At 38.8% G+C, this 16130-nt stretch overlaps 1 protein-coding gene across 2 annotated transcripts in view; it reads right to left on the reverse strand.

Moving 5' to 3' along the window:
- Positions 1 to 16130, reverse strand: part of Wdr81 (WD repeat domain 81) — a 123808-nt gene that overhangs the window by 84433 nt on the left and 23245 nt on the right. For both annotated transcript variants that reach the window (XM_068367309.1, XM_068367308.1), the window contains exons 4-9: positions 15659 to 15815; positions 7659 to 7773; positions 7159 to 7314; positions 4018 to 4579; positions 3267 to 3344; positions 362 to 592 (exon numbers count right to left, since the gene is read on the reverse strand). In XM_068367309.1, coding sequence (XP_068223410.1) covers positions 362 to 592; positions 3267 to 3344; positions 4018 to 4579; positions 7159 to 7314; positions 7659 to 7773; positions 15659 to 15815 — 1299 coding nt within the window. The remainder of the gene's footprint in view (positions 1 to 361; positions 593 to 3266; positions 3345 to 4017; positions 4580 to 7158; positions 7315 to 7658; positions 7774 to 15658; positions 15816 to 16130) is intronic.

Raw genomic sequence — 16130 nt, forward strand, 5'->3', positions numbered from 1 at the left:
CTTCTTATCTAAATGTTTTTACATATTGCTTATTCAACTACAGTATTTTGTTATTGATGACATTTACGGTACTGCTTGTGTTTTTATATGCATCAAGTTCTAGAATTTCAAGAGCCTACGGTGATACAGGTGATTATGATATATGTTTGTTACTTTCTTTTGGTTCCTTAATGAGACTTTCTAGCCATCCTTGAATATATCAGGTTAACAGCACACACCTAAGCTATAATTACTGTATCTACAGCATATCGACGACATTTGATAAAATTAATCATAGTCAGCAACAACATGCCCTGAAAACATCTCTACAGTAATAAATTTAGAGTAACTATAAGCAAAAACATCATTTAGCATATCTTACTGTGTGTTTATTTTGTCCTTGACTACCCGCCATCTGATATGTATGGTCAAGTTGCTGGTCGCCTTTATTAAGGCGAAACTTTGTTTTTGTTAAATCCCGCCATCCAGAATTCCTTCCTGTGAAATCCATAACCCATGGAATGATTGGATGATAATGGGGTGAGTTAAATCTTCGTCCAGCAAAAAAGTTGAGACAAAGGAGGTAATCAAGAGTGGTTATTTGATGACCAACCTGAAAAATAAAATCAAGAAAATCTAAGGAAAAGTAAACCACGTGTTGCCATTTTAAACAAATAGATCATTTAAAATCATTGAAAAAAAAAAAAAAACATGAAAATGGCAGGCAGGAAGCCCAAAGGTGGCTTAATATAAAGTAATCAGAAGACATTTTGGTATGGGAATACAATTTGTTCTCATATTCTTAAAGATTCTATACATGGTTTTAAAAAGCACTCCTGTGTTGTCCTGATTTACTGGAATACAGACATTACTGTAACAGAGTATGATATTTCATACTCAAATTCAGTAAGCTTCATGTTTTGGTAGCAAGTTTTACTACAAACTTTCAAGTTTCTGTATGAATGTTTTTTTCATTTTAACACATTAAACAAAAATTACGGTTTTCCTAACCTAGGGTCAACTGGCTCAACTCACGAGGGTAGCAAGGTTACCGTCAAAAATCAAAAATTTAAAAAGTAATTTCCATTTTTCCTAGCCATACAAACCTGAGTCCTTTTATAGAAGTATGCTTTCAGCTTGGCTGGAACTTCAGCTGGTAAAATTTATAACAACGTATCGGTAGTTAGTGATGGGTGGAGGGGAAACCCTGGTCACCAGTTACTACACTGAGTAGTCCCTAGGGCTTGCAGGGTGACGTTGGCGGGGTGATTGGGGAGGGAAGTGAAATTAAAAAGACTCGGGTTTGTTAATCCAGGAAAAATATAAATAACTCTTGAAATTTGTGATTTCTTTCTATTTCATATGAGTACAAATCGGTTGAGATAGTGCTCCCATTGAGCTTGCGAACAGGTGAGGTAGAGCTCTCTTATGAGCGTGCAAGCTGTATATAGTAGGATGCTAACAAATACTAGCTCTGATATGAGCACACGAACAGATGAGATGAACTCCTGTAAGAGCTTGCGATTGCAAGCACTTGAGATAACACTCCTGCAGGAGCTTGCAATCGCAAGTATGTGAGATGGCACTCCTGTAGGAGCTTACAATCACAAGCACGTGAGATGGCACTCCTGTAGGAGCTTGCGATTGCAAGCATGTAAGATGGAGCTTTCATAACAGTGCACAGTCATGTACAGATGAGGTGGCACTCCCTTTGAAGCGTGCAAACACATAGTAGCACGCTTATGCATAGTAGCACACGAATGGGCTCTTAAATTAGAGAATACTCTTATCTCTTTTGTCCTTGGTGAAGTTTTGGGCAACACTGTGTGGGGGAGAAAAATGGTAGGAATCACTTACTGTTTATGTAACTCTTATTGGTCAGTCTTGAAGTACCAATACTATAATAAAAAAAAATAATTAGGAAAAATAGGATGGTGACCTTTTTTTTTTCTGCCTTCAGTATGTTCGAGTCCTATGTATGCATGAATCCGCTATCGGCGCTAAGAGACTATGGTGCGTTACAAGGTGAAGGAATAACTTGAAATTTTCCTTCTATTGAAGGTGAGCAATGACGTTTTATTCCTAAGTTAAGAAGATATCCTCAGGACTCATCATTAGTAGAAAAAAGTGCAAGGTTCACAACTGTCAGCACAGCTTTCATAATGCCAAGGTTAAATGAAGCACAGAGGAACAATGCCATCAGCACCATTTCAAGAATTTGGAAATGCTATCAGCAGCATGGATCAACACATGACCTTCCCAGATCCGGTCGACCACGTGTCACCACTCCTGTCCACGATCGTTACATCCTGTTGCGCCACCTATACCAAAGGACAACCACTGCTGCCTCCACTACAAGCTCAATACCAGCACTGCATAGGATCTCGGACCAAACTGTTTGAAACCATCTACAAGAGGCAGGATTGTGACTCAGACGTCCTGTTCAAGGCAAGAATCTGACCCAACAGCATCTATAGCTTTGACTACAATGGTGTCGAGCACACATGATATGGCCTCAGAGACGGAGACAAGTGTAGTTCAGCGACAAATCACATTTATGATTCGTAGACAAAATGGGAAAGCCCGTGTCTATAGCCAAGCAGGCGAGTGTTTCACAGCCAGTTGCATAGAGGAGGTGGACATATTTGGTAGAGGAAGTGTAATGACATGGGCAGCCCTTTCTCACAATGCCAGGATAGACTTGGTGCACATCAGCCTGAACTTGAGAGCACAGTGCTATGTTGATGAGATCTTGCGCCCCTACATTGTCCCAAACATGGCCAAAAGAAACGCTGCTTTCCAGCACGTATCACCACAGCCTTCCTTGCAAAAAACAGCATCAATTTCCTTCCATGGCCCTTTAGATCTCCAGATTTAAACCCAATTAAGCATTTGTGGAATAAACTGGATAGACTTGTATGACGGCAACAAACTTCAAGCCCAGACACTATAACAGCTGCCTGCTGCTTTGGGGGCCAAAGGAGTTACAATTCCACAGTGCTTGACATTACTTGACTATTATGGGGGTTACACTCGTTATTGACTGTAAATACAGTACCGTCAAACATGGACTTGGAGCCTTCAATGGTTGTAACAACAGAGTGTGATAATGATGTCTATCTGTGTCAAATTTCAATTTTCTCCCATGTTTTGTTCATATATTATACAACTTAGAAACATACTATGAAAATATAGCTTTGCATCACATTTTTTTTGAAGAGTATAAACTATTCATTAAAAATGCAGCATTAAATTTTTCAGGTTGCATTTAATATCATGTAACTTACCCATAGCTGAGTAAGTTGTACTAATGAACACTGCAGTAGTGTCTCTAATTCTGCATCCTGAAGGCTGTTGCAGTCCATCTGAAAAAAAAAAAAACAGATTTATATCATTGACTGAAATTTTCCTTATAAAAATATGTAGTGAACACCATACCTGACTATTTTCTATATAATTGTCTAGCATCTATTGCTTATCCCGTAATTCCTATAAACATATTCTCAATTCAAGTACTGTACAGTATTTGGATATTGTAAATTCCCTTTCCAAATAATGATTATCTAATCCTCAATAAACAAAAGTGATTCAAGTTTGATGCTACATTCCTTGCTTGGAACATTGTCCTCCAATCATTCAATCATCCTTCCAATTATGCCTTGTATTCATTCCTAATGTAATACTAAGCTACCTAATCTCCCCGTAAAGCCTTTCTTTTTTTTTTTTTTTTTTTTTTACTTCTAGCTATCCCTTAACACTTTAATGTCCAGTGTTCAACCATAATATGGTTCTTCAGCAGCATATGTTGGTTGCCCTATAACCATTATCTTGACATACATCTTGAAGGAATATCACAACAGACATTTAGAACCATTTTCAATATGTAATGCAAAGTATACTATAAGTGGATTTATTTATGGATTTAGGATATTGGATCATATGGCCCCCACACTTGAGCCATGCAAATAATGTAGCCTGCTTGTGCAATTCAGGGTACTCCCAAACTGGATAAATGCATAAAAACCTTTATAGTCTTACCTGCTTGAGGATTTCGAATGCATCTTCGCTTGACATAAGCTTTTGGTAGGCACCAAGTCTGTCTTCTACATGGTTTCCACCATCTCCATTTGGTTGATCAATCTCTTCATTGCCCTGTATATCAGTCCTTTTCACAGGAGCAGAAATATGCTCAGCTGAAGAAATACTTGCTCTTTGGTTTAGCATAGCATAATTTTTTTCTAAACTGTGGTCATAACTATCTGAATGCTCGGAGTCCCAGTCAATTGCGCTGCGAGATGTATCTAAAGTTTGAGACAAATGACCTATTCGGCTTTGCTTTTGGAAGTTTTTCTTTGCAGTTTCAAGTTTTGTCATAACATCAGTGGTGCCCATTTTATCAAAATCATGTATGGAATCTGGATATAGGAGATTGTCTTGGATATGTGGGAGTAAGCTGAGGTAGAGGGCATTATCAATAAAAAGATGGTTAAGTGTAACATCGCCAAGGTGTAAACCCCGATCATGAGTATCTCGGACAGCTTCAAGGATCTGATATAAAATGAACAGTGGTCTGGCTGCTGACTCATTTAACCTAGCAGGACTGTAAGAAAAAAAAATATGTTCAGCCTTTCATATCTTTGAAAGATATCAAAATGATGATAATCCTCATGGTTAAAAACAAACACTATAAACAGATATATTCTTAATATTTATAGCTTTGAAGCCTCTAATACTATGCAGGTATAAATAAAATCAATAATGTACATTGCATTAGAAAAATGCGGATCACTAAATATACACTGAAAATTAAGAGAAAAAAGAACAAAACCATAAAGATAAAATCAAAACCAGAATTTTAATAGCAAATATTTTCATTTTTACACTAGCCTCATGTTCAAATTGCTTGTCTCCACAAGCTTGGTTTTTTGTTTACCACAAAATTTATAAAAAAAACAAAAAAAATAAATAAATCTCCTTTTCTTTCCATTCAAAAGATACAGGTCTCAAGTGAAGTAATGAAACAATCTAGTGGTTAATGGTATGTAGCGCACAAAAATTTTCTCGTTCTTCAGTTTTAAAATCGAAAGTACTGTATTCCCTATTCCTTAACATCACAACAGTGGGGAGAAGGGTGGGCATGTTATATGAACATCAGGAAAGAATAGAAATAATTTTTTTTTTCTTTAAATTGCTTCATTCTATGAATCTCCACTTTAATTTAGCGATAGCACTGTACATATATTACAGTAATATACACTACAGTATCAACGAGTGTTATAGGAACAACAGAGTTTTGTTGTTTTACTGTATATATATATATATATATATATATATATATATATATATATATATATATATATATATATATATATATATCTATATCTATCTATCTATTTATCTATCTATCTATCTATCTATCTATCTATCTATCTATATATATATATATATATATATATATATATATATATATTCTAATGAGGAATAGGAGATTTTGTAATAGTGAATGCTGAGGTACTGATAACAACTAAAACAATAGTTTGATTCTAAGTGACGCATTCTTAAATTATATATAGACTACTGTATAGGGTAAACCATACATAGCTTACAGAACTTTCTTTTTTTATTCAAGGATATTTTTGTAATGTAAAGACCATTTTGGACACCGTCTTGGATTTCATGATGATGTGATAATCAAATGACAGTTTCACTGTTTCCACTGCATTCCTTGACCCTCAAAACCTGTGTATAGACATCATATTTATCAATCTAGACCAAACCATAAGGAATCATGGAATTCATTATGCTGTAATGATTAAAATACTGTATAAAGTTCACTGTTCCCATTATATTTCTTGACCCCCATCTTAGCAGGTAGGTGAGTATTGGCATTCTGTTTACAACATAAAAGCTTTACCCCTGTGCTGTGTATATTTCAGTTCCATAAACACTCTTGTTTGAGACATACTTTCCCCCAGACGAACTGTTAGACATCGTTCTCCTCACAAAGGTTGTTTAAAACACAGTGCATTCCCTTTACATAAATGTTAGCAAATCCAGTTGGTAAGCTAACTTAAAATACAATAAACACATAATCTGCCAGAGAAAAACTGCTGAGAAATGGGAAACTTTTAGGTCCTACTTCCCATTAATCACTAGATTGCTTTATTACTTTACTGGGGGCATGTATCTTTTGACAGGAAAGAAAATGGTAAAATTTTTTATAAATTTTGGGAATAAACAGCGATAAACCGAGCCTCTGGAAAAGAAGCAATATGAAAATCAGGGGATGTTCATAAAAACATTACCGCACACATCGTAAGTTTTACTGGTACAGTACTTTACTGTACAGTATAAATAATTTCAACCGTGAAAAACTTAATCAATCAATAAACTCAGGTTCAATCAAGATATAAGATTTCTAATTTATTACTAATAAAATGTACAAACAGGTTTCCAAGTTATTAAAACATTTAATTTATCAAAAGTTGTAAAAAATTTAATGGAATATAGAAATAAGACTTAATGTCGAGCAATGTATCCCAAGGGGTTATTCAGTGCATGTCAAAGGTACTAAGATATTTGGGTATCTTATTTTCCTCTTTTCAGAAAAATTTAGACCACCAAAATACTGCATATAGACCATAGGGCCTCAAAATCAGGCATAATGTCACAACTGTGATTGCGAGCACCCTTTTGCCAATATTGCACCTGTCATTGCTCTTACTTTTGTTTCTATATCGTAATGTGGCCATCTATTTAGGGAAAGGATGACACTCATATTGTGATTCAAGTGGAAATAAAATTAAGCTTAGCAAAGGCTCTAAGTGAATAACAGGGCCAAGATCTTGGTACTAATTACTTTGTAATGTTATTGTTGACTTTACCCCTTTCTTTTTTCTTTGTATTGCTTTAATGCAAAGTTTGAAAGGCTGATGATGACCATTTTGAGTAAGCATATGAAGCAGCCAATGGTATGAAGATTTTCTTTACTGTAAGTTCATCTAGAATTCAGCAATTAAAGTGTGAATAATACTCCAATGGTTGATGTTTTATATTTATCTTGCTAGCATCCCAACATATTAAAATTATTGCAAACGCATGCAGACTTAGACTTCAGAGCATGTTGTGGATAATCAACTGATATCCAAAGATATATGGGCAAAAATCATCACTACTCACCTAAATGAAACACAGTGTTGGACATTATGATGAACACTGAAGAGAACAACAAAGAAATGCTGATCTCCTTCAAAGGCACAAAGTGCTGGCAGTAAATTTGAGTGAGGACCAGGAGTACGATGGTTTTGTAGTTTAGGATGCATCAACGAATCCTCCCTATAAATAAAAGACATTAACAAACATGAAATTTTTTCAAAGAAAGATTCTATTAAAAATGTTTTCATTAATCAAACTGACCTTCCATAAAAAATAAATCCATTCCCTGTTTCTTGATTATGTTGTTTTCTCATGCACTTCCAAATATTTTACACAAAAAGTATTAATCTTGTTTAATAAAAAAAAAAGTTGATTGTAAGTTAGACTAAAGAAGCAAAATCAACTTTTTTGTCTCATATAAGAGATAATTGAGCTGTTCACATGATTCTAACAATGACTTTCTGACTCAGCAGTTGCTTCAATCTGTAATTAACTTTTCAGCAAGGTTTTTTCTTTATACTAACCTGAGGGGAATAATCTTGCAGCCATAAAATCTCCATAGTACATCTCTTAAAATATTATGAAAACTATCTGTACCAACATGAGCTCCACCTTTCCACTGAACTGCAACTCCATGTTCTGGAAAACAAAAATGCAATATAATAAACAGTATCATTACCTCACAAAATATTTTTGTACATCAAGTTAAATGTAAAGTACAGTACTATTGTTTATAATGTACTGTACACATTTTCTTTATGAATATTTCTTTCATGCTTTAGTATTCAATAAAGAAAAAGATCAGTGCCATAGAAGGGAGTTTCAGAACTGATAGGAAAAAAATATTAAACAAGACTTGAAGGCTTACAGGGCATTAAAACATGAAAAAATAAGTCTTAAAAGATGTACGTGATTGAAAAAATCAAATAAATTTTGTATATAACCGGAACTAAAATCAATTAACGATGAGCAAATGACATTGTATTGAATAGCAATATTACGAGATGATGTGCATCAAGAAAATGGGATATAACATAACTCAAGCAGTAAATTAAAATCACATACTGTACTTGGAACTTACAATAATAATTTAACCTTAAAGCTAAAATACAGAACTAGTTGTTTTACCTGTTACTCAGTTTAATTTTTTTAGTTCTGTCTACATATACAATAGAATAAATATTTTTTACTATATTCACAGTGAACACTTTCAATGGTCTCCTCCTTGTAACACCACTACAATTTAAATTCTCATATAAATATTGATTTATATTTAAAGTTTAAAAAATAAGTGACCAAGATTAAATGGGACTAGCTAACTAAAGACTAGGAACAGAATGAAATATCAACCAATTTATTTAATTTCTTATCTTTCTTTTTTTTTTTTTCTTTTTTTGGTCAATTTCATTGTTTACTGTTAAGTGTATTGGTAGGGTGAAGCATGAATAAAACTAAAATAATCTTAATCAAGACAGACTGATTAGTAAATTCTAAAACACATAGGTTATGTGCTAATTAATTCATTGCACTTTACAATCTATGTTTATTCTACCCCTGCATTTCAGTACTGTACTTGAAGGTTTATATTAATGTACCTGTACTGTATACATTACTGTAGTATTAAATGGTTTACTACTATAAATCTTGATAAGCCTAGTGTTAATAATGTACAATAATAAACCTACAAAAGTTTATTAAACCTAACACCTCACGCAAAATTAAAATATGTGACCATTCCAAACCATATTACCTAAACATATATTTACAATTCTCATTCAACGTTAAATAAAGTAAATACTTTGTAGCACCAATCATATCACCACTTTGTTCACCATATGCACAGTAAAAATGTTATTTTCATTAGTAAAATAAATTTTTGAATATACTTACCTGATGATCATGTAGCTGTCAACTCTGTTGCCCGACAGAAATCTACGGTCGGGATACGCCAGCGATCGCTATACAGGTGGGGGTGTACACAACAGCGCCATCTGTGAGCAGGTACTCAAGTACTTCTTGTCAACAAGAACTCAATTTTCTCCTCGGTCCCCTGGTTCTCTATGGGGAGGAAGGGCGGGTCCTTAAATTCATGATCATCGGGTAAGTATATTCAAAAATTTATTTTACTAATGAAAATAACATTTTTCAATATTAATCTTACCCGATAATCATGTAGCTGATTCACACCCAGGGTGGTGGGTGGAGACCAGCATACATGTTAACAAAGAAGCTAAGTATCCCGAATCTTATTTTAGCCGTTATTCAAAATAACAAACATAAAATAAATAAGTACCTGGTAAGGAAGTCGACTTGAACCATTACTCTGCCTTTTTAAGTACGTCTTCCTTACTGAGCCTAGCGATCCTCTTAGGATGCTGAGCGACTCCTAGGTGCTGAAGTATAAAGGGCTGCAACCCATACTAAAGGACCTCATCACAACCTCTAATCTAGGCGCTTCTCAAGAAAGAATTTGACCACCCGCCAAATCAACCAGGATGCGGAAGGCTTCTTAGCCTTCCGGACAACCCAGAAATATTTCAAGAGAAAGATTAAAAAGGTTCTGGAATTAGGGAATTGTAGTGGTGGAGCCCCCACCACTACTGCACTCGTTGCTACGAATGGTCCCAGAGTGTAGCAGTTCTCGTAAAGAGACGGGACATTCTTAAGATAAAAGACGCGAACACTGATTAGCTTTTCCAAAAGGTTGCGTCGAAAATATTTTGCAGAGATCTATTTTATTAAAAGGTCACGGAAGTTGTGATAGCTTTAACTTCGTGTGTCCTTACCTTCAGCCAAGCTTGGTCTTCCTCATTCAGAAGGGAATGAGCTTCTCGTATTAACAGTCTGAAAATAATAGGATAAAGAATTCTCTGACATAAGCAAAGATGAATTCTTAACTGAACACCATAAAGCTTCAGATTGGCCTCGTAAAGGTTTTTAAAATAGAACTTAAGAGCTCTTACAGGACATAATACTCTTTCTAGTTCATTTCCAACCATACGATAAGTTTGGAATAATGAACGATATTGGTCAAGGCCGAGAAGGCAGCTCGTGTTTGGCTAGAAAACCAAGATGTAGAACATGTAGCCGTTTCGGATGAAAATCCGCTGTTCTTGCTGAAGGCATGAATCTCACTGACTCTTTTAACTGTGGTTAAGCATATCAGGAAAAGAGTCTTAAAGGTGAGATCTTTCAGGGAGGCTGATTGAAGTGGTTCGAACCTGTCTAACATAAGGAATCTTAGAACCACGTCTAAATTCCAACCAGGTGTAACCAAACGACGCTCCTTCGTGGTCTCAAAAGACTTAAGGAGGTCCTGTAGATCTTTATTGTTGGAAAGATCTAAGCCTCTGTGACGGAAGACTGATGCCAACATGCTTCTGTAACCCTTAAAAGTGGGAGCTGAAAGAGATCGCTCTTTCCTCAGATATAAGAGGAAGTCAGCTATATGAGTTACAGAGGTACTGGTCGAGGATACGAATACTGACTTGCACCAGTTTAGGAAGATTTCCCACTTCGATTGGTAGACTCTAAGGGTGGATGTTCTCTTTGCTCTAACAATCGCTCTGGTTGCCTCCTTCGAAAAACCTCTAGTTCTCGAGAGTCTTCCGATACTCTGAAGGCAGTGAGACGAAGAGCATGGAGGCCTTGGAGTACCTTCTTACGCCTGGCAGACGTAGCAGGTCCACCCTTAGGGGAAGAGTTCTGGGAACGTCTACTAGCCATCGAAGTACCTCGGTAAGTTATTCTCTCGCGGGCCAGAGGGAAGCAACTAGTGTCAACTTTGTCCCATCGTGAGAGGCGAACTTCTGCAGTACCTTGTTGACAATCTAGAACGGAGGGAATGCATATAGATCTAGATGAGACTAATCTAGTAGAAAGGCATCTAAAAGAACCACTGCTGGGTCCGGGATAGGTGAGCAAAGTATTGAGAGCCTCTTGGACATCGAGGTTGCGAAGAGATCTATGGTTGGCTGGCCCCAGGTGACCCAAAGTCTCTTGCATACATCTCTGTGGAGGGTCCAATATGTTGGAATTATTGTCCCTTCCTACTGAGACAAACTGCTAAGACATTCAAGTTGCCTTGGAAGAAATTGTTACTAGTGAAAAGTCTAGACCTGTTGAACAGGAGAGGAGGTCACTAGCGAACTCGCACCATGTCAGAGAGTAGGTCCCTCCTTGCTAGGAGATGAACATGAAAGCAGGGAGTTGTCCGTGTTGACCTCCATTACTTTGTCTAGAAGGAGAGACCTGAAGCTTTTCCAGGTCAGACGTACTGCCAGAAGCTTCTTGCAGTTAAAATGCATTGTCCTTTGACTCGAGTTCCATAATCCCGAGCATTCCCTACCGCCTAAGGTCGCACCCCAGCCTACGTCCAATGCGTCTGAGAAGAGAACGTGGTTGGGAGTCTGAACAGTCAGGGGAAGACCCTATAAAAGGTTGATAAAGTCCTTTCCTCAGGTTAGACCAGACTTATCTTCCGGAAACCGGGATCGAGACCGCTTCTAGCGTCTTGTCCTTTTCCAGTGAAGAGCTAGATGAAACCGAAGAGGACGGAGGTGTAGTCTTCCAAGTGACACCAATTGAACCACGGATGACAGTGTCCTAACCAGACTCATCCACAGCCTGACAGCGCCGTATACCTTCTTCAGCATCTTCTGGATGGATAGCAGGGCTGGGGATTGATCTTCTTGTTCAGCCATGTTCTCATCAGAGGGTTCCTCATCCGAAACTGATGAGGAAACGGCAACGGAGTGGGCAACGTCTGACTCGCTGAATCCGGTCGCACTGGTGGATGCGTGACGGAGCCGGACACAAGATCATGGTACTGCTGCACAGTCTATGAACTGTCAACCATGGGGATGCGAGGAAGTACAGCGACAACCCGAAACTGTCTAGACTGTCTAGGTAGTACAGACAACCCCTTATCGGGTTGCTGAGGTTGCCGCACTGCGTCACAACAAGTCACCTCTGCTGGTTGTTGAACGTCTTCCCAGTGACACACTGAACGTCCACAACCACCTCCGAGAGTAGCTTAACGTCAACGTGCGACTGGCAACCCACACTGGGTCGCACCGGTGGAGGAACCATCTCAACTGGCGGACGTGAGTAGGATACCTCAGCGTCAACAGGGCGTACAACCAACCGGTAGGAAGGTCGTTGGCAAGAAGGTTCTTCTCCGTAAAAAATCCTCTATCAAGGACTAAGCTAGGACTGCATGTCTTGCAACAAAGCCCAAGGTCTATGGGAGCAGGTGTGGCAACAGACGGGGTTAGCGACTGAAGCGGAACCATTTACCCTCCCTGGAAGCATGTTATGCTTAAATTAAAGTCCATAGGAGGCTAAGCAGCTTAAGGCTCCTCTCCAAATGACAGAGTCCTCAAGGGAATATCAGAAGGAGGGAGAACAGCACTTTCTCATCTACAGGAACCATATCCGAGAAAAGCTAGGTTCTCTCAGTGAGGGTTTCACTGGTGCAAAAGCAGCAGACCAGAAGGCAACGTTATGAAACTGCTTGACAGTCTGTGAACTGTCAAAAACTGAACTGTCAACCACAACAGGAGCGTGAGGACATACAGCACTGGTGTTTAAGTAGCAGACCAGAAGGCAACGTCATGTAACTGTTTGACAGTCTGTGAGTTGGCAACAACCAAAGTTGTGTGGGGAAGCCTCAACTCCTGACCGACTAGTTAGCTGCGGGCGAGTGGCGGTAACCACAGTGTGTTGCGGAGGCTGACACACCGTGTCAAAACACGGCAGCTTGTGGTAGCTCACGCACGGCAACGGAGTGCTCTGTGTGTGGGAGTCATCATACATCTGGCAGGATAGACTGTGCATGGGTGGAGGAGCTCTCACAACAAGAGTGTGAGAGCAGGAAGCCATGCCGGGCGAACAACCGTGGGAGGTGTAGGCCCACGGGTGCATCGTCAACCTTCTCCGCAGTCGGAGTGTGGGAGCTGGCAACAACAAAAGCAGAGTGCTGGTGCGTGGGAGGGGCTGCGGTGGGTTGAGGAGCATGCGGTATGGTATGCAGAGCATGCTGTAAGGTATGCGGCGCATGCTGCATGGTCTGCGGAGCATGCTGTAAGGTATGCAGAGCATGCTGCATGGGCTGCGGAGAATGCCGCATAGTGCTGGAACCCGGCAGCTCTACAGAACCTTCCCACTGCTGATGCGGTAGCTCACGCATGTCAACGGAAGGTGCAGCAAGAACATGCGTCTGGCAGGGTGGACTGCGCATGGGAGGTGGAGCTCTCACAGGTGGAGTGTGGGAGCAGGCAGCCGCAGTATCTGCTTAGCGCACAACCTCGGCGGGTTGTAGGTTAACAGGTGCATTGTCAACCTTCCAACACGATACTCCTGCATGAAGGAGCAAACTGAGACTGTATAGTCTGCAGCATGGACCACTAGGGTCTATGAAAGACAACAACAAACGGAGCTACTGTCCGTTGTGACTGAGGGTCTAAAACAGCTGGTGCGGCAACAGACGGAGTTACTGCCTGTTGCGGTACCACCTTGCCTCTCTTGGGAGGTGTGCAGTTGTCGTACTGCAGCGAGTCCGAACTGACCCAGTGGCTACACCTAGGCCGTTGGACTTGCACGGAAGGGACCGACTTGCACTTAAAAGCTGCAAGATTTGGTCCATGGTTTCTGCGAGAAACCTCTTCCGCAGACGAGGAATAAATGGGCTCTCTCGTCTTTGTGTGGGTGGGGTGATCACGTCGGCAACGTGTGTAGATACACCCGAAACCACGGAGGGAAACGTCTGTTCGTCGATCAAGACCTGTGGAACCCATAAGTCCTTCGACATTACTTCTCCCCTGGGCTTGGGAGCTTGTAAGAGGTATCGGACTAGGTGAACAACTGGCACGAACAGATGAACCCTCGAACGCAACACTGTAACACTTTGCGCATATCACTTTATCACTTTTGATTTTCTGTTTGCACTTATTTCACTGAACTCGAAACTTTAAGTGATTTGTACCTGAAACACGCAATCCTATCCTTCATTAAAAGGCAGTAATTGCGAAAACAGTTTTACAATGTAACAGAAAAACATAATGAAAGATAAAGAATTCAGTGGCTGGAAAAGAGACTAAACACTAGATCAAATAAACTACGTTTAAAATCTCTCACCGCATAAAGCCTGGGAACAAGAATAAAACTCTAGAAACGTTTTACCTTCTTCCCCTATAGCGACTAGGGAGAAGAGTAAAAAAGAACGAGAACAACGTTTCCCGCTTGAACGAAACGTTTATTCTCCTCTCTCTCCCTCCGTCTCTATCTCTCTCTCTCTCTCTCTCTCTTGACTTAGAACCTGAGAGATGAGCCCAATTATATATCGTAAAAACATATTATTTGTTAAAGGAAAAAAACTGAAAGGTTTCCCAAAAGAAGTTCCTTTATTAGAATTAAAACCATTTAAGCTAAGAAAGAAAGAACGAAACGTTAGAATCGGTTTACTCTTACTGCAACGTGAAACCGTGAAATACTCTCTCTCTATCGTAACGATAGAGCGCATGTTGAACGTTCTGAACGTCAACAACTGCGGAGACTAAACTAAACGTTAGTTCATCTTTGAAAACAGTACGAGACTATCAAAGAAATTCTTTCAAAAACATTAAAATTAAAATAGCATAAATTCTTAACAGGAAATACGATATGACGGGCTCATTGTTAATTAACTTCGATTCCAAGTAAGGACCGCCTACTATTAGGAAAGGTCGCATATAAACAAAAATAAAAATTAAGTTTTATAAGTTTATAATAAATGGAAAGTTAATCGAAGAGGCCTATAAATGGCGGAGAGATATAAACTAAATCTATAACTTTGTTAAGCAAAATTACCAAAAACCTAAACACACTTCCGTCTAAGGGAAGGGTCGGTCATAAAAAGTGAAAGAGAGTCTATACTCTCTTCGACACCAACACTTCCGTCTAGGGGAAGGGTCGGCCATTTAAAAGTGAAAGAGAGTCCATACTCTCTTCGTCACCATAATTAAATCTATCCAAAACGAGTTCAAGTTTTGAAATGAAGATAAAACCCCTGCATAGCGAAAGCTCAAAACTGGAATAGTGTACTTCACCAAAAAGTTGTGAAAACAAATCCAGTTAGGGACGGCGTATTAGTAGGTCTTGCCGGTGGCACGACAGAGGAAAAATTGAGTTCTTGTTGACAAGAAGTACTTGAGTACCTGCTCACAGATGGCGCTGTTGTGTACACCCCCACCTGTATAGCAATCGCTGGCGTATCCCGACCGTAGATTTCTGTCGGGCAACAGAGTTGACAGCTACATGATCATCGGGTAAGATTAATATTGAAAATGTAACAATCATTGGACTGCATAATTCTATAACCATTTCTTTCTCTCTTCAGTCAAGCTCTGAAATTCTCTTCCTGCTTTTATATTTAAGCATTATAGAGGGGCTCTTTTGATTCTTTCTATTTATTATTTTCATATAGCATGACCTAAATTTAAGGGCATTTAGTTTGTTCTTATCATCCGCTACATTGGAAAATTACCTGAAAACTTTTTGTAGGCATCTTTCCAGAGATTTTTGTTGTTGGATGTAGCTACATAGTGCAGGAGTTGGGAAAATGAAACATCAGCCATCAGGCCAGGTGAATGCTCTGATCTTCTTGCAAGAGGATAAACAGCCTTTTTGCTTTTTGGTATAACCTGGGGAAAAGAAAATATCATGAAAAGCGTCTATTCTTAATGCAATAAAAAAGTTTCATGTTTTATCTTATCACTGATGTCATAAATCTATTTTTCAAGATATTTAAATACTCTATAAAATACGAACCTATGTCTACCATTATATCACTGTTTTAAGCCTAGGGTAAAGAGAAATAAGAAACCTAAACTCTACTTTAAAATAATATAAAATATGTAATCTGAGTACCATCACCATAACAGTGGTTTGTTCCCTCATGAATACAAATGATTGTCCTTTAATAGGAGTAAGATTACAATGAAGCTGGAAAATTAGCT

Source organism: Palaemon carinicauda, chromosome 45 (assembly GCF_036898095.1).
Source record: "Palaemon carinicauda isolate YSFRI2023 chromosome 45, ASM3689809v2, whole genome shotgun sequence".
NCBI classification, from domain to species: Eukaryota; Metazoa; Arthropoda; class Malacostraca; order Decapoda; family Palaemonidae; genus Palaemon; species Palaemon carinicauda.